The sequence below is a fragment of the Ruditapes philippinarum genome, unplaced genomic scaffold, assembly GCF_026571515.1.
Source record: "Ruditapes philippinarum isolate M1 unplaced genomic scaffold, ASM2657151v2 ctg1434_1_1_1_1, whole genome shotgun sequence".
Taxonomy (NCBI): domain Eukaryota; kingdom Metazoa; phylum Mollusca; class Bivalvia; order Venerida; family Veneridae; genus Ruditapes; species Ruditapes philippinarum.
This window is the reverse complement of record NW_026854142.1, coordinates 87,854-113,530: the sequence shown is the minus strand read 5'-3', so window position 1 is coordinate 113,530 and position 25,677 is coordinate 87,854. Positions and strand designations below refer to the sequence as shown.

At 33.3% G+C, this 25,677-nt stretch overlaps 1 protein-coding gene and 1 long non-coding RNA gene across 5 annotated transcripts; one reads left to right on the top strand and one right to left on the bottom strand.

Annotated features, from left to right (window-relative positions):
- The first annotated feature begins 272 nt into the window (after window positions 1-272).
- Window positions 273-19,024, top strand: LOC132739098 (protein phosphatase 1 regulatory subunit 7-like). Of its 2 annotated transcripts, XM_060726750.1 has the most exons (18): window positions 273-554; window positions 2,134-2,343; window positions 2,633-2,809; window positions 3,856-3,947; window positions 4,422-4,651; window positions 5,407-5,496; window positions 6,137-6,208; window positions 6,453-6,511; window positions 7,908-7,960; window positions 10,167-10,309; window positions 10,909-11,067; window positions 11,653-11,708; window positions 12,692-12,815; window positions 13,584-13,718; window positions 14,145-14,208; window positions 15,091-15,172; window positions 16,397-16,574; window positions 16,631-19,024. In XM_060726750.1, exons 1-17 carry the CDS (start codon window positions 442-444, stop codon window positions 16,563-16,565), a joined length of 2,028 nt encoding a protein of 675 aa, XP_060582733.1. In that variant the 5' UTR covers window positions 273-441; the 3' UTR covers window positions 16,566-16,574; window positions 16,631-19,024. The 2 variants fall into 2 exon arrangements, with proteins under 2 accessions (XP_060582733.1, XP_060582732.1); XM_060726749.1 differs by having other exon boundaries at window positions 274-554; window positions 16,397-19,024.
- A 3,247-nt stretch (window positions 19,025-22,271) lies between these two features.
- On the bottom strand, window positions 22,272-25,275 carry LOC132739097 (uncharacterized). Of its 3 annotated transcripts, none has more exons than XR_009626956.1 (5): window positions 24,670-25,275; window positions 23,536-23,641; window positions 22,658-23,276; window positions 22,475-22,592; window positions 22,272-22,421 (listed from the first exon to the last, which is right to left on the bottom strand). It is a non-coding gene; the product is annotated as an uncharacterized LOC132739097 (long non-coding RNA). The 3 variants fall into 3 exon arrangements; XR_009626955.1 differs by having other exon boundaries at window positions 22,272-22,474; window positions 22,507-22,592; XR_009626954.1 differs by having other exon boundaries at window positions 22,272-22,592.
- Between the last annotated feature and the right edge of the window lie 402 nt (window positions 25,276-25,677).

The following is a 25,677-nucleotide window of genomic DNA, read 5'->3' as shown; positions in this document are numbered from 1 at the left end:
CATTCTATAATTCACACCCAATATTGAATAAATCACTAATTCTAATTAATTATTCATTGTCAGATTTCTTCTTAAGAAAATATACCCCATTTTATCACAAATATGCACATTATTTACATTTCCTGCAAAAAGAAATAAACATCGATATTATTTTGTGTAAACAACTTTAAGCAACAGAGAAAGTGCATCATCTGGTTATTGTAAGAAAATTGCTTATGATTGATTGCATATTATCTGACATTTCGCGGGAAATCTATTGATTGTATCATGTGACTGTCACGTGGTATGTAAAATAGACTGGACTGTGTATTTTCATCTTTACGAACGAGGTCTGTAAGATGAATAAAATTGTAAACCGTTCTAAAAATTCCAACATGGAGGATATCCAAGGTAAACAAATTTCTATCCTTGAGGTAAAAACATAAATCTTGTGCAATTATAATGATGGAAGGACGTGTAAAGACTAGACAGCATGGAGCTATACCGAATACACTCGGCAGACAAGTCGGAGTATTACCGATAAGTGGGGGAACAAAAATACGACGGACAAATGGGTAAGTCGCACCTGTCGTTGCAAGAAATGTGACACTTCATCTGTTCATGGCTTGCTTTGATTAAAAAAATACTGAATGCTTTCATTGCTGCTGTATATATGAATCACAGGTGTACCATGCGTAGGCATGTCAGAAACTTCTTCTCCCCCAAGATAAAATAAAAAATACTGTAAACAGTCTTGGATTCCCAGGATCTCATGCAAGACAATCTAATCTGATCCACGATTCAGCACTTGATATTCACAAATCGAATCAACTTGTTATCAAGGCACCCATAAAAACACGAACATAAGTTCTGAAAACATATTTATTTTTCTTTAAACAATACTTAACATTACAGGTCGCGAACCATCAACCGAACACTTTTTGAACATTTTTCCGTACAGATTTCATAATTTTTAACCATATATAGAGACCTAAAAATTTGAGACAGTTCAGCTAGGTTCTTCTCCTAAGTAACAAACTAGTTTGTTTATTTCTGATTGTATTGACACTTTTATCTGAGGCTCGAAAAGAGGGGTATAAAAATTACCTAAAATGTCTACACTACAGTACCATGTGTCCGGACAGATATGTACATGATGTGATTTAATTTAGATAAAAGCTTGGGTGTTTTAATTTTTGATTTTTAACATGTTATACAGTATTTCAGCAACAAATGCTGAAGTTTTGGATATTCTATTATTTACACTGCAAATGATTATAGTTGGTATATGAGGTCAGGCATTGCTTTCTTGACCCCCAAATTTCAACGTCAACATTCTTGAAATAGACATTAAAATATTACCATTTACGGAAATAAATTTATTAACTTAATTTTAGAAGAAACATGCATTTATTGTTGATAAAAAGTAACTGACAACCACTGAACAAAGAAAATACTAAATTAAGCATTTTTGGAGCCATCCAGGTTTGGTGGTTGTCCGGTTTTGGTGGTCCCCAACCAGTATTTTAACATATACATGTATGCAGCTATAAACTAGGTTTTTGTTTTTATTCTTTGCATGAATATCTTAATGTAAATTTTGATGGTGGAATTTTATATCGGTGAGACTCCTTTTCAGCCAATTTTGCAGACAGGATGTGTGTTGTCACATTGACAAAATTATAAACTTGAGTTTCGCAAATTTTGGATTATTAAACATGAAACTGTCTTGGATACATATCACATTATTATAAATCTTTATATAGCGACTAAAAAAATTTATTTTCATGTGAAAACATAGTGCTCAATACAGATAAAGTGATTCCGTTTTTGAAACGAATGACTTCATAGCTCAGCATTATGGTACTTGTTTGTTTACTTTCTATATTTTCCGTGATGTTGCTGTCAAGGGCATTACAGGTTTTAGTACATCTGTCATTGATGGCGTGATTAACTTCACACTGCTACACTCCTTTCTTACCCTTAAACATTGTTTACTTTGATATTTAAACCTAAGATTTAACACTATAAGGGAAAACTGAGATTTAAATGACCAAACAAACAATTTTTACTACATGTATGTAACTTTCACTTATTGACAAGGCCAAGTAAAGTTCTTTAAGATTGAAGATTTATCATTTTTATATTCTAAAGGGATAAAATACCAATTGGTGGCACAGACATTTCACCAGATTCATATACATCTTATCAGTCAAGACCGCCATCAGGTTCTTCAAGTCAGGTTTCACGTGGCCAGTCATCTGCTAGTAAACCTCATGGGTCATCATTAAGCAAGACTAGGAAAGTTCATAGTGAGAATGATTTAGAATCAATGTATTCAGATGTCTCAACAGGTGGAGATAAGTAAGTATATTTCAAATACTTTTAAGAAATAGAATGTCATTGAAATTAAATACTGCATTAAACCATGATTATTTTATGTGAAAATACAATAAAATAGATTTTTCATAATTTGTTTTGATAAATAAAGTAACTTATATAAAGAATTTTTGTTTTTTGCAAAGAAATATAATAAGGGACATTTAAGTATGGGAAAGATTTTTTATGTAGACAAAGTCAATGAAATATATCTGCAGTTATTGTATTCATTTTAATTTATGTAATAATATTCATACTTTACTCCAATTTAAAGAAAAATTGGCGGGTCCAGAAATGCTAGCAGCACTATGTCATCTTCTAGAGGTCAAAGCTCAAAGTTCACCTCAAATTCTTTAAAGAAATCTCCCGGTAGTTCAAGTTCGATTTCCAGTCAGTATGGCGAGGTAGATACAGATAGATTTGACAACCAGTCTACAGTAAGCAGTGCAAGGTTAGTTTCTGATGAATCATTTTAATTTTGTCAGTTTTGACTGTTCATCAAATATGTGAAAAAGGCTTAATAAAATTAAGAAAATACACAAAAAAACTCTTTGCATAAAGCACTTTTCACTTTGAACAATTTAAATGTAGATATGCGCGTTTAAAAAGAACAACTTAGATAATAAGCAAATTTTCAATTCTACTTTGAAATGTATATATGTTAACTTTTATTAACGGCATTTGTTGTTGTTGTTTTCCTTTTGGTTTAAGAATGCACTAGCCTCTAGATTATCCAAAATTGATCATGTTTTTACATTAGATATGCTGATTATGCTTTATATAAACTGTTTCAGGGCACAGGTCACAATTTATTTACCCTTCTTAATTGAGTTCATTTCAACTTGCATACAGTAGCTGTGAAATTTGGTCATGCCCTTTAAAACTGTGGTTACTTAATTTTTGTATTTTTTTCTTTGAGATTTACTTGTAGATTATAAACTATTAATTGTTCAAATATTAGAGTAGAGCCTCTTCAGACTTGTGCCAAATGTTAATAATTTTCGTTTTCAGCAGGTTAAGGGCTAGAGTAGAACAAGTCTATTTGAGCCGCGTCATGACAAAACCAACATAATGCGTTTGCGACCAGCATGGATCCAGACCAGCCTGCGCATCCGCGCAGTCTGATCAGGATCCATGCTGTTCGCTTACAAACCGTATGACAAGTAGAGAAACTGATAGCGAACAGCATGGATCCTGATCAGACTGCGCAGATGCGCAGGCTGGTCTGGATCCATGCTGGTCGCAAACGCATTATATTGGTTTTGTCGTGACAGGGCTCATTTATTGAAATCATATGTACATGTAGCCTGAAATGAGATGTCCTTATATATCCTTCTAAGAGTAATGCTGGAATGTCACTGTATGTCTTTAACAGTGTTAGTGCCAAGTGTATGACTTAAACCCAAATTGAAATTTAGGGAGGAAGGGTAAAAGATGTAAATATTTTATTAGTTTTTACACACCTTTCTGTAATGCATTTTTCTTTCTCATTGTCAGATCTTCATATTCATCAAGAGCACCAAGCTCTCGCATATCACCGGCAAGTTCTAGATCTATGTCAACTAAAGTTTCTCCAGGGGCTACTAGTGGTAAGTTTTCCCTGGTGGTGTATAAATTATTTGACAGGAATACCTGCGTTAAACAAATACCTGGCTTTCAAACATTATACTCTGTCCACTTAGCCTTTGGTGCAACCTGATATGTACATGTACTATGTGTCAGAAACAAGTATTTACAAGCAGACAGTTACGGTTGCTTTTCAAGATCCATGAAAAAACAGGGAAGCAAGAATTTTTCAGATAAACTGTGAAATTGGCAGTAAATGTGTTTCAACTAAATTGAATATATTGCATAGAATAATTGTAGATTTTACTTTTTATTTAGCTGTTAGGAATTGGTGAACATTTCAACATGTGAAACCATCTTGAAACTTCTGAAATTGTGATTTCACTAACTTTATGTTGCTTTATAAAGTACTGGTCAATAAAGTTTGCATTAGAATAAGTAAATAGTAAACCATATTTTTAACTTGCAAAACTTTATTTGAAGACTTTTCTCTGCAGGTAAGCGTTCAGCTAGAAGGAGTTCTGGTACCAGACCGAATGATGATATAGACGATGATGATAGAGGAACTGCGGAGGAACAAGATATTAGATTCACAGATGTGCCATCACAAAGGTCAAAATCAAGCTCAAAAAATAAAAGGTCTCCAGGGTCAGTGCCGGGGTCAGCTGGTCAAAGACCACAGGAAAATGGAAAAAAGCCATACAAAACAATTGACCCAGAGGAAATTGTAAGTGAAATTAAATTAGAAAAAAAATGCTTTATTTTATTTGTGATATGCATATAATTTAGTGGACTTGAATAAATAAGTAACATAGTGTGTTGACATGATTAACCCCTTGTTATATATTTTTTGGTAAAATTTAAGTGCTTCTTACAAAAATTGGTTTACCTTTCATAATTTAATGTTTGGCTATAAATAAATGACAGTATTATATGAATAAAAGACTGCTAATATATTTGTGATATGCTTTATATTTAGTCAGAATGCAGTATAAGGAAATAACATTGTTTTGCACAGATTGGTATTTGTATTCAATTTATAAAAAAGAACCACAGTGCTTGCATGGCAAATTTGTTTAGTTGGCTGACTTACAATCACTTACCCATCTTATTTAAAGATGTATCTGAATCATGCCAGGACCTTTGGATTATTCCATATATTATAAAGAAGTTATTCAGCTAGCTTTAGAGAGGTCATTGGTTTTACTTTAAAAGTCACCCACATACATACATTCCCTTGGAATATTGCAGGGTGGGTTTTGAGAATCTTCATCCATCAGTCAAGTTGTCGCCTTATGACCTCTACAGTGTTCAGATGACGCAGAACTAGACATGAAATAAGATATATTTAAAAAAAGAAATCAAAACACAGTCTCAAAGAAAGTTGTGGGATCTCTGCAATTAATCAGGATTTGGCAGCAAATGCCTTTTTATCTAAACTTTAAATTCATAATTATGTGTGTTTGTTGGTATATTTTGCAGCTTGCCCAAAATATGGAGTCTGATTTTCTGAAGATCTATGAAATAAATCTACATGCATCAGAAATTACTAATATAGACAATATGGATAAGGTATGTGTTTCACTTTAAACATATTTTTGTAATTGATTTGTGATGCTTTGAATTTGGAACAGTCTAATTCAAGTATATCAAAATACAAAAATGGTATCTAGTCATCAGACGGGGAGGTATTGTGACGCCCTCTTAATACAGGATTCTTGCAAGAGTTGTAACATTTCATGCCTCTGTTATTTAACAGTAACATATGAATATTGTATGAACACAGGATAAAATGTTCTGAAACAAAATATTATTCTGTGATTTAAGTAGGGGTTTATCCGTTTGGCAATGATTTTGTGCATGTGTCATAATTGCTTTCAAGGCACTTTACTAAAACATTTATTTCATGCAAACATTTTGGAAGTATTCAAATATATAGCTTTCTACACTTAAAGTAAAACTTTTGATATAGAAAAAATATTTTCAGTGACATCAATCTTTCTATTTGTGTATCAAATAAAGTTGTTGTAAAGGTGTTTTAATAAATGCTATATAGTCATGTCTAGGAGTGTTATCAACATTGTATAATGACATTTTGGTTTTTACAGTTTATTTGAACAGCAATGTTATGTTCAAGATTTTGTATTGAAATATATAACTATATTCAATTTGTAATTGGTTTTGATTGGACACTTTTATATCTTTTTTACAGTTTAAAAAGGTGAAAGTGCTAGATTTATCCTGTAATTTTATTGAACAAGTGCAAAATCTTGACTTTAATAGGGTAAGTAATATCTGTCAGAACATACAACCTTCTTTCTTTATCATCATTTTGATTCATAAAACTTGTTTTGATACAATATTAGCTTGAAAATTACATTTACCATCAAGGGTAAAATAAAATCACATCACATATATCCAATGAAAAGTGACTTAACAAATGTGCAGTATGAAATATGTTGTATTAATTGCATTGTGAATTAATGTCACTATTTAGTATTTAATGGGTTCTTTTACTTTTTTTACAGGATTTAAAAGAACTTAAATTATATGATAACAGATTGAGAAAGATAGATGGTTTAGAAAAGTAAGTTTACTATAAACTTACTAAATTATATTTGTTAAGATTTCATTTGAGACTAGTTTTATTGATTAATTCCCATCTGACCCCTAATGCTGGAATGTTTTTTAAGATTTTTGATCTTAATTCAAAGTATTGGACCTGTAGAAAGATGTGATTATTGTTTTGAATGATAGCACTGACAGAAATTTTCATTTAGCATATAAAATGTTGCATAAAATTGTTTCATGGGAACTGTTAAAAAAAGAAGCAAAAAAAAAAAGATGTCCCATCAATTCTTAGTTAGTTTAAACATATTTATTTAAGCTTGATTGCGAAACAAGTTCTTGCAACTCATATCACTTTTGAGTAGGTTACCTGGAACTAACCAGTCCTGGTGTCTTATGAGGAAACATAGTCATTTATTTTGAGTAGGGTTTGAACTCCTGATCCGTGGGTTGAGAGGCAGACACCTTAACCACGAGGCTACCACTCTCATTTTCTTACTTAGACCTTAATACTGCATCTTTGTTTTGATTTATTAGCTCACCAGAGCCGAATGGCTCCGGGTGAGCTATCGGTATCAAAGGGGGATACTCTGGCGTCCGTCGTCCGTCATGTTGTCATGCGCCAACAATCGTCTTCTTCTCTGAAACTACTGGGCGGATTTACTTCAAATTTGGTCTGTAGCATCCTTGTGACAGTCACACTTGATTTCAATTGGCCCCTTTTAGGGGTCAACAGAGCTAAAAATAGAAAAACCTTTAAACATCTTCTACTACAGAACTAATAGATGGATGATCACCAAACTTTGTCTGTAGCATTCTTTGGTAGTCTCTTATCAAATTTGCTCACATTAATTTGATTTGCCCCTTTTAGGCGTCTCTAGGGCTAAAAATAGAAAAACCTTTAGACATATTCTTCTACAGAACTAATGGATCGATGATCACCAAACTTTGTATCATTCTTGGGTAGTCTTTTATCAAGTTTGCTCATATTAATTTGATTGGCCCCTAAAGCTACAAATAGAAAAACCTTTAAACCTCTATATCTTGAGAACTAATTGATGGATGATCACCAAACTTTGTCTGTAGCATTCTTGGGTAGTCTTTTATCAAATTTGCTCATATTAATTTGATTGGCCCCTTTTAGGGGCCACTAAAGCCTAAAATAGAAAAAAAAACCTTTGAACATCATTTCCTACTGAAATAATTGATAGATGATCACCAAACTTTGTAGCATTATTAGGTAGTCTTTTATCAAGTTTGCTCATATTAATTTGATTGGCTCAAATTTAATATCAGAAAATATTGACAATGGATAATTTCCAACACTGAAAAGCAGTTGTTTCTGGTGAGCGACTCAGGGCCATCATGGCCCTCTTGTTAATATTATTTCTAAATGTTGTGTTATTGTGTTTCAGTTTGAAGGATCTGAGCAGTTTACAGCTTCAGCATAACAAAATCAAATCAATAGGTAAAGTATTTCTTAATATTTATTCTACACAGATATTTCACAAGGGAGTAATCTTTTATCCATCATTATGTCACCTTTACTACAGTTTCACATAGTGCCTTTATTTATTGACAACTATGCTCATGAGTTTTCTTTTCACAGGTAGGGAAATAGGCTGTTCTCTTTGGTGAAAATGACACAGTATTTTTGCAACTGAGAAAAACAATTGTTTTTTAGCTCACCTGTCACAAAGTGACAGGGTGAGCTTTTGTGATCGCTTTTCGTCCGGCGTCCGTCCGTCCGGCGTCCGGCCGTAAACTTTTACTTTAAATGACATCTCCTCATAAACCACCAAGCCAATTTCATTCAAACTTCACAGGAATGTTCCTTTGGTGGTCACCTTTAAAAATTGTTCAAAGAATTTAATTCCATGTAGAACTCTGGTTGCCATGGCAACCGAAAGAAAAAAATTTAAATGTCTTCTTTTAAAAAAACCATAAGAGCTAGAGCTTAGATATTTGGCATGAAACATCTTCTAGTGAGTGTCTACCAAGTTTGTTCAAATAAAAGCCCTGGGGTCAAAATTGGCCCCGCCCCGGGGGGTCATTGATTTTCTCTATATGCATATAGTAAAAACTTAAAAAATCTTCTTTTAAAGAACCCAAAGAGCTAGAGCTAAGATATTTAGCATGAAACATGTTCTAATGGGTGTCTACCAAGTTCGTTCAAATAAAAGCCCTGGGGTCAAAATTGGCCCCGCCCCGGGGGTCATTGATTTTCCCTATATGCATATAGTAAAAACTTAAAAAATCTTCTTTTAAAGAACCAAAAGAGTTAGAGCTAAGATATTTAGCATGAAACATGTTCTAATAAGTGTCTACCAAGTTTGTTCAAATAAAAGCCCTGGGGTCAAAATTGGCCCCGCCCCGGGGGGTCATTGATTTTCCCTATTGCATATAGTAAAAACTTAAAAAATCTTTTTTTAAAGAACCAAAAGAGTTAGAGCTAAGATATTTAGCATGAAACATGTTCTAATAAGTGTCTACCAAGTTTGTCCAAATGAAAGCCCTGGGGTCAAAATTGGCCCCGCCCCAGGGAGTCATTGATTTTCCCTATATGCATATAGTAAAAACTTAAAAAATCTTCTTTTAAAGAACCAAAAGAGTTAGAGCTAAGATATTTAGCATGAAACATGTTCTAATAAGTGTCTACCAAGTTTGTCCAAATGAAAGCCCTAGGGTCAAAACTGGCCCCGCCAGAGGGGGTCATTGATTTTCCCTATATGCATATAGTAAAAACTTAAAAAATCTTCTTTTAAAGAACTCAAAGAGCTATGGCTTAGATATTTAGCATCAAACATGTTCTAATAGGTGTCTACCAAGTTTGTTTAAATAAAAGCCCTGGGGTCAAAATTGGCACCGCCGGGGGGTCATTGATTTTCCTTATATGTGTATAGCAAAAACTTAAAATCTTCTTTGAAAAACCCCAAATAGCTAGAGTTTAGATATTAAGCATGAAACATCTTCTAGTAAGTGTCTTCAAAGTTTGTTCAAATAAAAGCCCTGGGGTCAAAACTGGCCCGGCCCCAGGGGTGTCATTGTTTTTAACTATATGTGTATAGTAAAAACTTTAAAAAAAATCTTCTTTTAAAAAGCCCAATAAGCTAGAGCTTAGATGTTTAGCATGAAACATCTTCTTATGGGTGTCTACCAAGTTTGTGCAAATAAAAGCCCTTGGGTTAAATTGGCCCTGCAACGTTGGGGGGGGGGGGGGTTGGGGGGCCTATATACAGGTGAGCGACCTCAGGGCCATCATGGCCCTCTTGTTTATTGAACTTTTGAGGAAAACTTAAACAGTTTATAATGGGGTGGAGAGGAATGCCTTGCTTAAATGACCACTGTTATTGAAGAAAATAAGTTTTAGAGATACAACCAAACATGCTAAAGTCGGCTTAAAAAATAAACCAAGACAATGGCATCGTTGAGCATTTCACTGATTAATGTTGTTTTGTATCATAAATTTTTTTATAACCTTTGTTTCTGTTTTTTGTTGTTGTTTTTTTTTATGAAGAATTAATGTTAATCTAGTTATAAATACAGAATTGTTTCATTTAATATTTACATAATTATTCAATTGTTTCAAGACTCTGTAGGATAGTTATCTTAGAAATTCTTGCATATTTTAGGAATTGTGTATGTTAATATAAATTAAGACTTAATTTTTTCAGGAAAAGGGCTTCACAGCTTGAAGAAATTAAAGAATCTACGAATAGACTGTAACCAGTTGTTGAAGATAGAAACATCGGAACTTTCAATATGTGTTCAACTTACCACGTTAGATATCAGCTATAACATGTTAGATAGCCTTACAGTAAGTTCTGTTATAATTACTAGCTGAGACATGATATAACGGGACAAGCAGACACTGACAAGATGAGCAGTCTAAAGTTGGTGTCTAATTGACACTTAAACGATCAATTGATAAGCGTATGGCTTAAATCACCTAATTTTGCTGTTATTTCCTCTGCTCTAAGTTTTAATCAGAATGTTATTTTGCGGTTTCAAAGTCAGAGGCAAACCTGGCCTTTCTTACCTGATATAGTAACTAATGGTAAATGGAGGCATTACCAATACCAAAACATGTGTGTTTTTTTTGTTTTGTTTTTTTACTTAAGAATCATAAAATTCCCAATAAGCAGTCTGCATGATTTTTTTTGACGATTTTCTTTGGAAAAAACACTTTTTTTGTACAAAAGGTAATTATTTGGAATTCTTGGAATAACCTGTGCAAGAAAATATGAATACAATGGCTATCAAGGGAAGCCACACTTTAATTATTATGTGTTCAGCAGTTACTTTAAGATTTTTATGATGCCTTTTTGATTTTGGAGGAAGAATGGCCACAGCAGACTCATACTTCTTGCTGAAAAAGACTTAATGAAAAATGTCAAATTCCTATTCTTATTTCAGGCATTAAATTACCTACCAAATTTAGAGGAAGTGAATGCATCAGGAAATCGTTTAAGATCTGTGTCAGATATAAGCAAATGCAAGCGTCTGAGTGAGATAGATCTATCTGGAAACAGGATCACAGATTTGTCCGGTCTACGTGGGCTTCCAAAACTTCTAGTAAGTGTGAATTTTGTCTGCCCATGATACTGTACCTATTACAAATGTCATCTAAATAAGTTTCTACTTCATTCTAAAATAATTATATTACTTGTTGCCTCATTTGAATGTATGCCTATTGCCTATGCCCATGACTTATTTTTTATATAAATTCTGACAACTTCTATTGTTTGGTTCAGTGGTCTAGAGCATTCTGTTTATTTGCTTGTAAGCCAGTGGTCACAAATTCAAATCAAATGTGAGATGGGATCTTTTCCTCAAGGTGCATTTACATCTTTGTGTTAAAAATAGAAATGTTCATAAGAATGAATATAGAATTCTATAAATTAAGAAATTAACATCAAAGGGCTAAGACTTTAAAATAAATTCTGAGAATTTTTATATTGTTTTTATAGTGTTTAGTTTTTCAAAAGTTTCGTATGTACGAAAAGGCAGATAAAGTATATATAGTACATAAAAGCAATCTAAATGAAAGAAAATTTGTCTCCCTTTTTATTTTCATTTTAAACCATTAACTGTAAAATGGATGAAATGTTTTGATCTTTCAATGTCTGTACCAAAGTTATTACATGTTTACTTTTTCAGACTTTAAACATTTCCAACAATCAGCTCACCAGCTTAAAAACAATGGGCAGATTAAAGTAAGAGTTTTTATTAGAAATATGCAAATTATATCATTATAAAACATTATATGTTTGTAAACCGCAGGGATTTTTTTCAGGATTTTGGGAACACGACCCATACCCATGGAATTGGGAATTTCAGCGGTGTTTTGTTAAAAATTGGGAGAAATGCATGACTGAAATTTTGCATGGATTAAATGGATGCAAACATTTACTGTCTATGATGGCATCTTCAAAGATTTAAGCACTATTACAGTGAAGAAGCCCTTATTTGCAAAGATTTTAGAATTTTTATTCAATTTTTTTATTTTGTAACTTTCAATTGGGAATTTTTTCCTGTGGATTGGGAAACTAATATACAATTTTCAATGGGGAATATGACCCTATAGCGGCTATAAAATAAGCCAAAAAAAATCCCTGAAACCCCTTAGGGCAGACTGATTTTCGGCTCAGCTATTTGAAGACTAGTGAAAGCTATATTATATTTTTCTCACGTTGGCATCTGTGTTGGTGTTGCCATCACACTTTAGTTAAGTTTTTGCATGAATAATGGTATCTCCAAAACTTCTGAAGGGACTTGTTTAAAAAAATACTTACACTTGGTCCCAGAACTCTTAGTTATTTTACAGACTATATTCCCCTTTTTATACTGTCAAGCAATGTGAATAGTTGAATGTGATGTCTTACAGACAGCTCTTGTTTGCTATGGACTTTAAATTTGGAACATGTCCATTTGTTTTATAACATCACCATTTTCACTGGAAGGGTAAAACTAGTCTTTTATGTCAAATTTATAAATTTGATAAACATACTATCCTTAACCAGTGTTTGCATTTGTCTGACTTTTTGTGATGATTAAATTTCATTTTAGTTTGGTATTTTATCACTGGAACAAGTAAAATATTTTTTGTGGAAAAAGTTTTAATACATGTAATTTTATATGTATAAAATAATGTAATATAAAACATGTGCAGTAAAATACATCTTATTTTATCTAACAGATGTTTACAAGATCTTTTAGCCAGTGGGAATCGTATTAGTGAGTTATCTACAGTTGCTACACAGTTACCTGCCCTTGAAGTGCTGGATTTAATCAACAATGAAATTACAGACTGGGATGAATTTGTAAGTTTGTATCAAAACAGTGGTTTTTCTGACGCCTTATACCATCTTGATTTTGGGAAGAATTATTGCTAAAATTGCTTATTGGAGAAGTAAAAAAGTTCAGTTATTTCAGATTTGTGGGAAAACTGTATCCATTTAAAGAAAATTTCCATTGGGAAGAGGTCTTTAAAAGATGAAAAATCACTGCAACCACTTCTGAGGTGTATTTGTTTTAATTTTTTTTAATTGAAATTTGCTGTTCCATCTTTAGAATTCATGTGTCTCTTCTTTCTTAACTCTGAATGTATTAATTTGAAACATCACAAATGTCATGGTTTGTTGTTTAATAGGATCAATAATTCTAGCAAATTTACAGGATTTTATTTTCAGTTTATGCACAAAACCATATGCACAATTTTCAAATTGCATGATTTTTACAACCCAAGAAATTTTTGTCACTGAAGCTGTTAATTGAAAACTTTTTCATATAAGGACCTGCCACAGCAAGCTTTGTTATATATATTTTTAGAAACATATGAGCCGCGTCATGACAAAACCAAAGTAATGCGTTTGCGACCAGCATGGATCCAGACCAGCCTGCGCATCCGAGCAGTCTGATCAGGATCCATGCTGTTCGCTATCAGTTTCTCTACTTGTAATAGGGTTTGTAAACAAACAGCATGGATCCTGATCAGACTGCGCGTATGCGCAGGCTGGTCTGGATCCATGCTGGTCGCAAATCCATTATGTTGATTTTATCATCACGTGGCTCAATTATGTATATTTCAGTATAACTTAGAGGAGATGACAGAACTTGTGGAGCTATTTATATCTGGGAATCCTTTTTGTGCTCAAGATGGCTCCATGCCTCATTACTTCTCAGCTATACAGGCTGTCCTACCAGATCTAGAAATTATTGACGGAGTAAGTAATAATCAAGTTGTTAGCATAACTTTTCAAAGAATAGTAAAGATAATTAATCAAGTGGAATAAACAATCAAATATGCTAAGTTTTAAGGTTTATTTGATGATGATATTTGAAGAATAGTTTGATTATTCTACTTACCCATATGTACGTGTTGGCATAACATTTTGGTTAAAGCAATACCTGCAAACTTTTTGTACAACATAACTCATCAACCACTAGAGCTATTGCTTGTACTTTAGACACATATTTGAGACAAACTTAGTGGTGTTACATTAATTGGTGGTAAAGACATTGATAATAAACACAACATTTTGATTACTCTATTGTGAACAGTATTATAACATAAAGTTATAATGGTAAAAGTTAAATGAAACCCAGATAAGATTTGAAAACCCACAATAAGAAATATTGTTTTTTTGCAGGCTCACATTAAGAAACATGTATCTAAAGGTGCGCCTTTAATGAGGCCAATGACTGCCTCCACAAGTAAGTCACTTTGATGGTTGTTTCAGCTTGTTTTATTTGTGTTTTTATTTATACTTCTTTTTCAGTGTTTCATAATACGTAAAGCTGCATGCCTCCAGGTGAGGCTAAATATTTTCAAGAACATGAACCTTAGGGAAAATGTACTATGATTTTAACAAAAGTAAAAATATTCAAATATTTACATGTTATGAACAGTTACTGACTGATTTTGCAGTATTTATAACCATATTTCTTCTGTGTGACTGACATATTAAGGGCTCTTTTTGCATATTCTGACGTATTCTTTGAAATTTTCATAAATGTTTACATGTTGTTTGCAATTTGCATTTGGAGGTGTGCTGCTTTACATGTAACATATGTGTTAGGAAGGTCTATTGATCATTTGCTTGGGCACACTTGTAAACCCCAACTGTTTCATCTTAAAATTTTGTGTTCACTTAATTGTTGGGTTATTTGAAATAGAAGAAAACAGAATCTCTAAAGATGCCCAGATTTGCGAAATCATAAATGTTGCAGGCTTGGCTTGATTTGGCCTGTTCATGCACAACAGTGGTAAGTGCAAGCTACCGTCCATGCACCCTTAAGCAATGGCTTAGTAAATTAGCAGTATTCCACAGTTATACGAACAATGGTGAAATCTGTAAGTTAGAAACGTCCGTATATTTGTTCTAAAGGAATTGATCATGGAGCCTTCAATGTGAAACTTTTAAAAGCCTAATTTGGCCCTTTTTTTTTTACTGAGAAATGAAAACATTGTGCAAAGAGTGAGGTACTGTGCAATGAATCATTAGTTTTGAATATGTTTTAAGGAAGAGAAAAATAACCAGACTGTACAAAATAAAGCACAATCTTTTTATAACAGACTGTTTTGTTTGATTACAGTTGTTAGCTTAAGACAAATGGATAGCCAGATGAAAAGTTCTGATGATCAAATGAGAAGTTTGGAGCAGAGTCTGGAAGAAAAGTAACTTTATTTTTCTTTATCTAAATACATTTGTCAGTATATTGTTAAGTGATTGTTTGATGAATATTAATTTATAGCCTCCTTGGCCAACAGAAGTAAAGAGATATTAGCATGCACTGTTAAAACTTGAAGTATTAGTAACTTGACCCATTTTTTCTTTTGGGAGGGGGTAGGGGGTTATTAATTCACTTTGAATCTTACAGAAACCACCACTAAAGAGCCTTAGAAATCAAGCAGTGTAGCTGAATAACTTTCATATTTATGCCCCCTTTGAAGAACAGTCGGTCGGTTGGTAGGTCTGTCCGTCTGTACACCACATGGTTTCCGCTGATAATCTTAAAATTATTTATCACAAAGTCTTCATATTTCACATACTTATTGGTCATAACTAGTAGATGACCCCTATTGATTTTGGGGTCACTAGGTCACCAGTGTCAAATGTCAGAATGGTTTTCACTGATTATCTTGAAAACTTTTCATCACAAAAGTCTTCATATATCACAAAGTGATTGGTCATAACTAGTAGATGACCCCTATTGATTTTGGGGTAACTAGGTTAAAGGTCAAGGTCACAGGTGCCTTAAATGTCAGAATGGTTTCCGCTCATTATCTTGAAAACTATTTATCACAAAGTCTTCATAATATACATACTGTATTGAATAGCCATATGTAGAAGATTTCCGCTATTGATATTAGGATCACTAGTTCAAAGGTCAAGGCCACAGGGGCCTTTAATGTAAATATGGTTTCTGCTTATTACCTTGAAAACTTTTTATCACAATGTCTTCATATTTTACATATTTATAAGTCATAATGGGCTCACTTGTTCAAAGGTCAAGCTCTTTATATTTCACATATTGATTGGTAATAACTAGTAGGTCATTATTTTTCTTTTTTATATAACTGAACACTTCGGTGTACCCATTTATGGCAAGTTTCTATAACAAAATTACCAATGTTAGTCAAGGGCTAGAAAGGGGGGGCATATGTGTCGTTCAACATTTCTTGTTTCATTTTGAATCCCCTTAAATTCATGACAAGGTACTGTGTCAATTTCAAGATTGCCTGGATGTTAAGGCTGGCCTGGCTCTATACTGATGTCAAAGGTTTATTACTTTTGGATCTAGTAGCTAATGTGGTGCAAGCTGGTCTAGCTCTATATAGGTGTCAAAGGTTAATCACACAATCACTGACATGTAATGTGTTAATGTTTTCTTTTGCCAGGTTTGCCTCAATCAGAGCAACATGTGATACCCTACCAGCAGAATCACCAAGAGACAGTTTTAATTTTGGAGCATCAAGTCGGGAGAGCTCGGCTTTCTCAAGTCGGTGTAGTAGCAGATCAAGGATCCTTGAAGCTCGAAAATTTGCTGCCTCTGTGAATAAAAAATAAAATTACAAGGTTCCTTGAAAGTTAGAAAATTTGCTGCCTCTGTGAATAAAAAATAAAATTACAAGGTTCCTTGAAGCTCGAAAATTTGCTGCCTCTTGTGAACAAAAAGTGAATTTCCAAGTTTCTGAAAGTCAGAAAATATGCCATTCTCTAACATAAGAATTAACTAAATCTGGAGGATCCACTAAGCTTATACAGTCACTGCAATTATTTTAGTGGAATAAATAACTTTCCAAATTTTAAGGATATTTTTAGCTTAAATATTTACTGCCTCCGTTAATAGGAAATTTACATGTCAAGGATCCTTGTATCACATAAGTGGACTTTTTCATGAAATAACATAATAAAATATAAGATTTGTTTTTCATCAAATAAAATTTATTGTTATTTAGTTAATTATTTATTCACATGAAACCCATGTGAAATGTGATAATGCATTCTTGCATGCAATTGATGAATTTATTGGCTTATTAACTTAAAGGTACATTTTGCCTCAGAAATTCATATCTTTTTAATTCTTTAGAAATGTCAAACATGTGTTTCATAATGCTTAAATAATGGATTAAGAGCATGTTAGATGTTTAACAACTGTAAAAAGCAGCACTGAACATGCAGTAATGTGTTTGTAAAGGACAAAGTAGTATTTTTTGACTTCCATACAAAATACTAACTCACTATAAATATACCAATTGCCAACAGTGCAAAAGATCCAATAGATAGTTCATGTATGTAGCAAATTAGTATATTTTTTTTTTTGAAAACTGTAACATTTATATACCAAAAATTAACATGTTTTTGAGAAATAAAATGATAGCATTTCTGAGGCATAATGGGCCTTTAAGGTATGTTTATAGGCTTATAAACTTAAGTTTTGTAACCCAATTGAGTAACGTTTATTGGTTTACTAAACTAAATATATAGGTTTATTTAGATAAGTTTTATAGACAGACTTGTTAAGTTTATAGGGTTATTTAGTTAATCATATGAGGTTTTAAGTTAATTTTACAGGCTTATTTATTTGAGTTTATTAGATACCAAGTTAAGTTTATTGCATTTGTTTCCCTTCATTAAATCAGATTAGTGCTTTATTGTAAATATGATATAGCAGTTCTATTTAATTCTAGGAACATTTTTATTAAGAAACTAATAAAGGAGCTAGGCACATGCTTGACCTAAGTATAGGCATAAAGGAGTTTAGATAGTGTCTTTTTTACCAAACAATCATTGTGGGACTTAATTGTTACCAATATATATGTGTATAATGGACTAGTCCTACTATTACATTCTAAATGTGAGGGTTAGACCTTATTTGTCAGTTATCCATATGTGAGGGTCAGACTTCAGTTGCGAGGTTCAATGTTCAATTTGTCAGTTATCAATATGTGAGGGCCAGACTGCAATTGTCATTTATTAATATGTGAGGGCCAGACTGCACTTGTCAGTTATTAATATGTGAGGGCCAGACTGCACTTGTCAGTTATTAATATGTAAGGGCCAGACTGCACTTGTCAGTTATCCAAATGTGAGGGCCAGACTGCACTTGTCAGTTATCCAAATGTAAGGGCCAGACTACAATTGTCAGTTATCAAAATGTAAGGGCCAGACTGCAATGGTCAGTTATTAATTTTGTGACAAATAATAATGAATACCCCCACACCCACCCTGTTAGATTTATACTTTTTCTTAAGCTATAAATATTTTTGAGCCTAATTTAATTTACTAGTACTTGACTTAATAGATATGCTACTTTAATAGTTGAGAAACTTTACATTTTCATTGAGTGCTTGTTTCTATTATAATTCACCTATTGTCAGGACAGGGAGAATCTCCATGTAGACTCAACACTGTTTCTCTACCCAGTTTTAATACTTTTTAAATGACATCCTTTGATGCTAAAAGAGATGTTCTAAATTTACAGCTGAGCAAGTCCATTGTCCAGGATTAAACTTTATTCAGCTAAAATCAAAGGTGATAAGCCTTTGCCATAGGAATTAAGCCTTTGCCATAGGAATTGAGTCATGCCAGTCTGTACGTATGTGCATTGACAAGACTACTCTCCCCCTTATCAGTTCCTGTCCCAGTAAGGAAGGAAACGTCAGGGGAAAAACTGGTAAAGGGGAGAATAGTCTGACTACATCTGTGCAGTTTGACCAGGCTCTATTTACTGTTGCCTCAGTAACTTCAAATTTCATCTTGCTATCCCCTAAATTGATAATTGACTGTTCAAAATTAATTTCACAAATTCAGCTGGTTTTAACATTTTACGGATTTCTTACATGCAAGATATTACATATATAGTTATTGCATGTATCATGCATAAAATTTAAATATTTTTGTGTTAAATGTTTGTATTTTGTGTTAAATATCTATATATTGTTGACTTAAAATTTATTTGTAATTATATATTGAATGAATTGAAGAGTTTGTTAAATTGATATTTATTGACAATAAAAATAAAAATGTGATATTTGTTGTTGTTGTTACTGTTGCTCATGTCCTGCTTCGTAAACATAGTTACTGAGTAACAAAGAAATTGAGAAAAAAAAATATGTGAAGAGATAAAAAAAATATAAAAAAGTTTACGTCCTGTTGGAAGAAGGTGATACTTTGTATGTTTCATGTATACACGAGCGTCCGTGGTCGAGTGGTTAAGGTCAATGGCTTCAAACCACCGTTTGTGCCTGAAATTAAACACAGAGGGCCTCTCGAGTTCTTCGTCCACAAGTAAAGCTGGTAAGTCGCTATATGAACTAGACTGCTGGTGTGACATAAATCCCAATAAAAATGTATACACGATTGAATGAACCACCTCCTTAGATAGTTAAAGTGTATATTTGCATATTTTTAAATTATACCCCCCCCCCCCCCGAAAAGAAGTTTGGGGGGTGGGGTATATAGGAGTCACCTGGTGGTCGGTCGGTCGGTTCGTTGCATTTTCCTTGTCCAGAGCACACCCTGGTTGGAATTCAATACAATAGTGAGTGAACTTAAAACAATTGTCAAGCACATTGAGAGGAAGTGCAGTGCACAAGAACCATAACTCCATCTTGACTCATTACAAAGTTATTGCCCTATAATACTTTTCCTTGTCCAGAGCATAACTTGAAAAGTACTGTTTGGAATTCAAAACAACTTCATACAGTGGTCAAGCACAATAGCAGGAAGTGCAATGCACAAGAACCATAACTCTATCCAGAGTAATTATAGAGTGTTTGCCTTTTGTTACTCTTCCTTGTTGCAGAGCATAACATGAAATCTACTGATTGGAATTCAATACAAGTTGAAACAAAGGTCAGGTACATTGAGAGAAAGTGCAATGCACAAGAACCATAACTCCATCTTAACTAATCACAGAGTTATTGCCCTTTGATACTGTTTTTGTCAAGTGCATAATTTGACAATTAATGGTTGGAATTCAATACAACTTCATGCAATGGTCAATCACAATAAGAGGAAGTGCAGTGCACAAGAACTATAACTATCCAGAGTAATTATAGAGTGATTGCCCTTTGTTACTTTTCCTTGTTGCAGAGCATAACATGAAATCTAGTGGTTGGAATTCAATACAATTTCATACAATGGTCAAGTTTATTTAGAAGAAGTGCAGCGCACAGAAACCATGACTCTTTCTTGACTCATTTAGGAGTTTTGCCCTTTGTTACTTTTTATTGTACATTAAACATGACACATCTACTTTGTGTCAAGTCAAAACGTGTTTATTTTATATATACAAAGAGACTTTGTAGCAATATTATAAAAGATTATAATACAAATGTATAAAATTTAAGCATAGTATATATTTTACTTGACAGTCAAAGAACTTATAATGAATGTAGATATTTCGTTTCCAGAATCAAAAATAAGACGCGTGTACCATGTCAGAAAAATCTTTTATTTTATTTTACTAATTTTACAATGGCCAATCAGATTCTGAGATTTTAGATTATTTTAAAACGACCAATGAAAAGGGAGGTTACAGTTGTGCTCAAAATAGAGTCAGTTAGAGTGACTTCGCCTGATGACATTGCAAATGACATAAAGGTTAAAAAGCGAGGTTACTGTCGCCCTACAAATTGAGTCGGTTAGAGTGACCTCCCCCGAAAATGTTGCAAATGGCGTAAGGATATAAAGGGAGGTTACTGTTGCGCTCAAAATAAAGTCAGTTACAGTGACTTCCCTTGATATTATTGAAAATGAGTAAGGGTTCCACAGGGAGGTGACTGTTGCGCTACAAATTGAGTTGGTTAGAGTGACCTCTCCTGTTAACCTTGCAAATGGCGTTAGGATTCAAAAGGGAGTTGACTGTTTCGCTAATAAAAAGTCAGAGTGACCTCCCCTGAAAACGTTGCAAATGGCATAAGGGTTAAAATAATGGCGGTGACTGTTGCGCTACAAAAAGAGTTGGTTAGTTTGACCTCCCCTGATAACACTGCAAATGGGGTGAGGGTTCAAAAGGTAGATGACTGTTGCGTTAAAAGAGTTAGCTCCCCGTAAAACATTGCAAATGGAATAAGGGTTTAAAAGTTGCACTCTTAATAGAGTCAGTAAAAGTGACTTCCTCTGAAAACATTGCAAATGGGTAAGGTTTCCACAGTAACTGTTGCACTACAAAAAGTCGGTTACAGTGACCACACCTTAAAGATTGCAAATGACATAAGGGTTCAATAGGGAGGTTACTGTTGCATTTAAAAAAGCGTCAGTTAGAATGACCTCCCCTGAAATTATCGCAAATGGCGTAAGTGTTCAAAGGGAGATAACTGTTGCACTAAAAAAAGTTAATTCGATTTGTTGTAAATGACATAAGGGTTCAAAAGGGAAATTACTGTTGCACTAAAAAAGAGTCGGTTAGAGTGACAACCCCTTAAAACATTGCAAATGACGTAAGGGGTCAAAAGGGAGGTTATTGTTGCGTTTATAAAAGAGTCAGAATGACCTGCCCTGAAAACATTGCAAATAGCGTAAGAGTTCAAAGGGAGGTTATTTTTGCGCTACAAATAGAGTCGGTAAGAGTGACCTTCCTTGATAACATTGCAAATGGTGTAAGGGTTCAAAAGAACTTTGAATGTAAGAAGTTTAAAAAAAATCATTCTGTATTTAGTCTTTTGAAGCTCCTCCTAAATAAAATTTTATTTCTCAACTCCTAATAATTTTTATCTTTCCTAATCAGGATTTTAAAATTTGGACCAAAACCCCTTTGTTAATGTTGTCATTATATATGAGATTTTCGACCATGCGATCACATATATGCTTCGAGGACATGTTTGTAAGAAAGTGACCGTGCGACCACATACACGCAACACAAGATTCCCCTTCAAGAAAGGGACAAAGAGTTGTCGAAAGTACTTCGGCAAAAATGCCCCCCAAGATAATATTTTGAAAACAACGTGTGAAATATATCTCCAATATTTAATGCATATAAAACGTTTTTGAAACTTTCTCCCCCGTGAACAGTAGGGTGTAAAATCGAACAGCGTTGTACAAAAATCGGCACCTGAAGTAATCTCCGCTTGAAAAAATAACATTAGTGATCTCGCTTATTTCATCTTGTTAGAATGGAAAAAATAACGCTATGAGCGGTGTTTGTCTGCATTTTAACGCCGGTTTTGTCGTTTGATGCGAAAAAAATTAACCACTGAAGCCTACGGCCTTCTTGGTCAATTCCTACGCATCAAAACTCCAAACCGATGTTAAATAGCCGTTAAACACCTCTCCCAGCAAACAAAAGACGTTGTACCAACGTTGTACTGACGTTAGACCCCGACGTTGGGTAAACGTTGGCAGAAGGTTGGATTTGAAAGTTTTTTAGACGTCAGAAACCGACGTCTATACAACGTCATAAAATGACCTTTATCCAACCTTTTCTGACCATAATCCAACCTTTTCTGACTATTATCTGACCATAATCCAACCTTTTCTGACTATTATCTGACCATAATCCAACCTTTTCTGACCATTATTTGGACATAATCCAACCTTTTTCTGACCATAATCCAACCTTTTCTGACCATTATCTGACCATATGCCAACCTTATCTGACCATTATTTGGACATAATCCAACCTTTTTCTGACCATAATCCAACCATATGCCAACCTTATCTGACCAAATTTTCTGACCATGATTTAACCTCATTCAAAACTTTTGGAATATGATTTTTTTCATTTTGAAGCTCTTTAATAGGGTTAATAAATAAGCATTCTTATGATTTTAGCAATTTATTTTATACTCGGAATCACAAGTACAAAACAAGAAATGTGGTACTATAACAAATGCAAGATTTACATAATATTTTTTGAAACTATTAAACTTGACGGTATGTACTTTAATAACGCTTCATGTATTAATTAAGCATGTTTTAGAAATAAGATAAACAAAATCCTTCTTGAATATTAACACTGACATTTTATATAGCAAACATCCATGCATGTGTTTTTTCTTATATCACCACTGAACTGATCACTCTGAGTTTGGGATTTTTCAATCATCTATCCAACTCACTGATTGTATATTTGTCTTTGTATTTTATAACTGAATCTAGATCTGAATGTTAAATGGAACAATATTCTGAATATTTTGTTATAACTATAAATAGCAATGTTCATGTATCTTCATTAGTATTCTAGCTAAGCTTCTTTCGTCCTCCTACACTATGTCGATCTGGGGCATACTATAAGCGTATTACCGTCTCCAACCTGAGATCTCATCACACTTTCTGAAATTAAAAAAAATAAAATAATCAGTTACAAGTGCAAGAAATAAATCACTTATACATATTATAATTAAACGAAATTCTAACAAAACTCTTCAACTACTTAAAAAGATACTTATTATTTTTAATTTAGTTTAAACCATGTAGTTTCGTGTACCAACTGTATATATCTATTAATTTTGATAAAAATGTCTTCGTGGATTTCATTATAAAATCAATGGTAATAAGATCACTGTATTTTCTATAATATTTTGAAATATACCTGTCACAAAATCTTGGTAGGTTTTCATTTTTCTTTTCCTCTAAATATTTTCATCTTCCTCCTGAACTTTTGGCACATGTTGAATTATCATGATAGTTTTCACAATCTGAAAGACGAAATATAATCGTTTTAGAATTTAACCATGTGGTGGAAGGATGTTTGTCTAATGCAATAGGCAAAATCCAATTACTATTAATCTTAGTTAACTCATAAGCGCATGAACAACTGATATAACAAATACCAAAATGAAATTAATTCTACTCCCGCAAAAATTGATATTGTTATTTTTTTATATTCAATGTACTTTGTACAAATGCTCATACAACATCAAAGAAATTCACATGTTACTGTCATTTTTATAGATATTATCTCTGCCCAGCATGATCCGATCTGCTAAGAGTATAAAGGACAGACTGGCTTAGTGTAAAAACGTTTTATGATACGAGCATACAACTTGTTGATAAGCAGGCTAATTAACAAACTATTACTTTTATTGATTTATAACTATGATAATGTGTTTTCTGATTGATAATATGTTGTTTGATTACATTAATAAAAAGATAGCTAGTCAAATACAATGTGATTTCAGATATATCTTACCTAAGTCGTATCATTTACATGTATCAAATGCCATGAATCATTATCATAATATAAGAAACACATGGTATGCTAACAGTATGGGTAAAGTACTTCAATTAACAACGAGTAGTTTAACAACTACACATATATCAAAATCAAACTGCATCTGATACATGTGTAAATGACTGGCCCCTCATATAAGGGAAATTCATGTTGATAAGAAATAAGAGGAAATTTTATTTACCAGCATTTGAATAATAAGAGTCTTACGTACTGCATTTAACTTTTTATTGATTTCAATTGCTAGGATATTTCCTACCATTGATTGTGCATTTATTTGGCATGGCGATATAGTGTGGGAAAAATGATCCGATTATACAGACTGTTCTATAGCAAATGATAAAGTGTTCTTACGTGGAAACAAAAATATTTATCTCGCGAAATCACGTTACATTAAGTTTTACCAGTCAAACATTTCAATGATCAAATAACCATCGAATCCATGCAAACATGCGGTAAATTAGCATTGAAAAACAATATATAATGTTTGCCTACCTTTTTCTTTTGTTTGGAATATACAACTTTGTCTGTCAACCCGTCGTTTTTTTGTCCGCCAATACAATTGAATTTCAAATCCGATAAGTCGCAAATTCGAATTTACTAAATTATTTACCACTATAAATTATTATAAAATGAAGCCCTCAAAAATAATAACAGCTTCATTGTAAATTATATAAACACTTCTTAGACTAATTCGAGGAGATAAGATATTGTTTAAACGAAAATAGAGCAAATATATTTCATACTGATCTGCGACTATCCGTTTACAGAGCGCCACCTATCGAATATCGTACGTTAGCCACCCACGTGATACTGTTGTTTTGATGGAGAAAATAAATATATAATGTTCCCTTTCTGAACTTAAACTTAAAATTCTCGCTGTTTATGCTTTCATTTATATATATATTGGTTTCATAAATTAAATTCACCTATTGTCAGATTACCGACCAAAACCCGACGTCGAGTCGACGTCAAAATGAAACGTCTGTTAGACGTCGGGGATTCAACGTCGATTTGACGTTGTATGAAGGTCACCGACGTCGCGACCAAAATTCAACGTTGATCCAACGTTGGGTCAACGTCGGGTGTTTGCTGGGTCTAGGACTGATGTTATTTCTTAAATTATCCGACAATCAAGTTAAATATTGCAAGATATCGAAATACCATTGTTATAGTAATACCCGTCCCTTTGTTTTAGGTCATATGGCGATTTCCAAACTTTACTATTGGAGGCAGATCTCATGCGCTATTTTGATAGTTGTTACTCTAGCTACAAAAGGGTTTACGTAGTCCTTGGTTGCATCAACGACCTTGATAGTTAAATTACATAATTTATGTCATGTTACTTAATTTAAATCGACAGACCTGTAAATGATACGCAATTTATTTGGTATCAAGACCTCTGATATGGATCTGCATGCATGCCAATATAAAAACTGATATCAAAACCTTTTTGAAACTGGCGTGTTCTTGAAAGCTGAACCGACTTCAGAAACGATACCT

What these genes read in the sequence shown, in the direction of transcription:
- LOC132739098 (XM_060726750.1), top strand. Translation starts at nt 442, where the DNA reads ATGATGGAAGGACGTGTAAAGACTAGACAGCATGGAGCTATACCGAAT. An exon ending in AAAACAATGGGCAGATTAAA is followed by an intron (nt 11,709 to 12,691) that starts GTAAGAGTTTTT and finishes TTTATCTAACAG; the next exon opens with ATGTTTACAAGATCTTTTAG. An exon ending in GAGCAGAGTCTGGAAGAAAA is followed by an intron (nt 15,173 to 16,396) that starts GTAACTTTATTT and finishes TTCTTTTGCCAG; the next exon opens with GTTTGCCTCAATCAGAGCAA.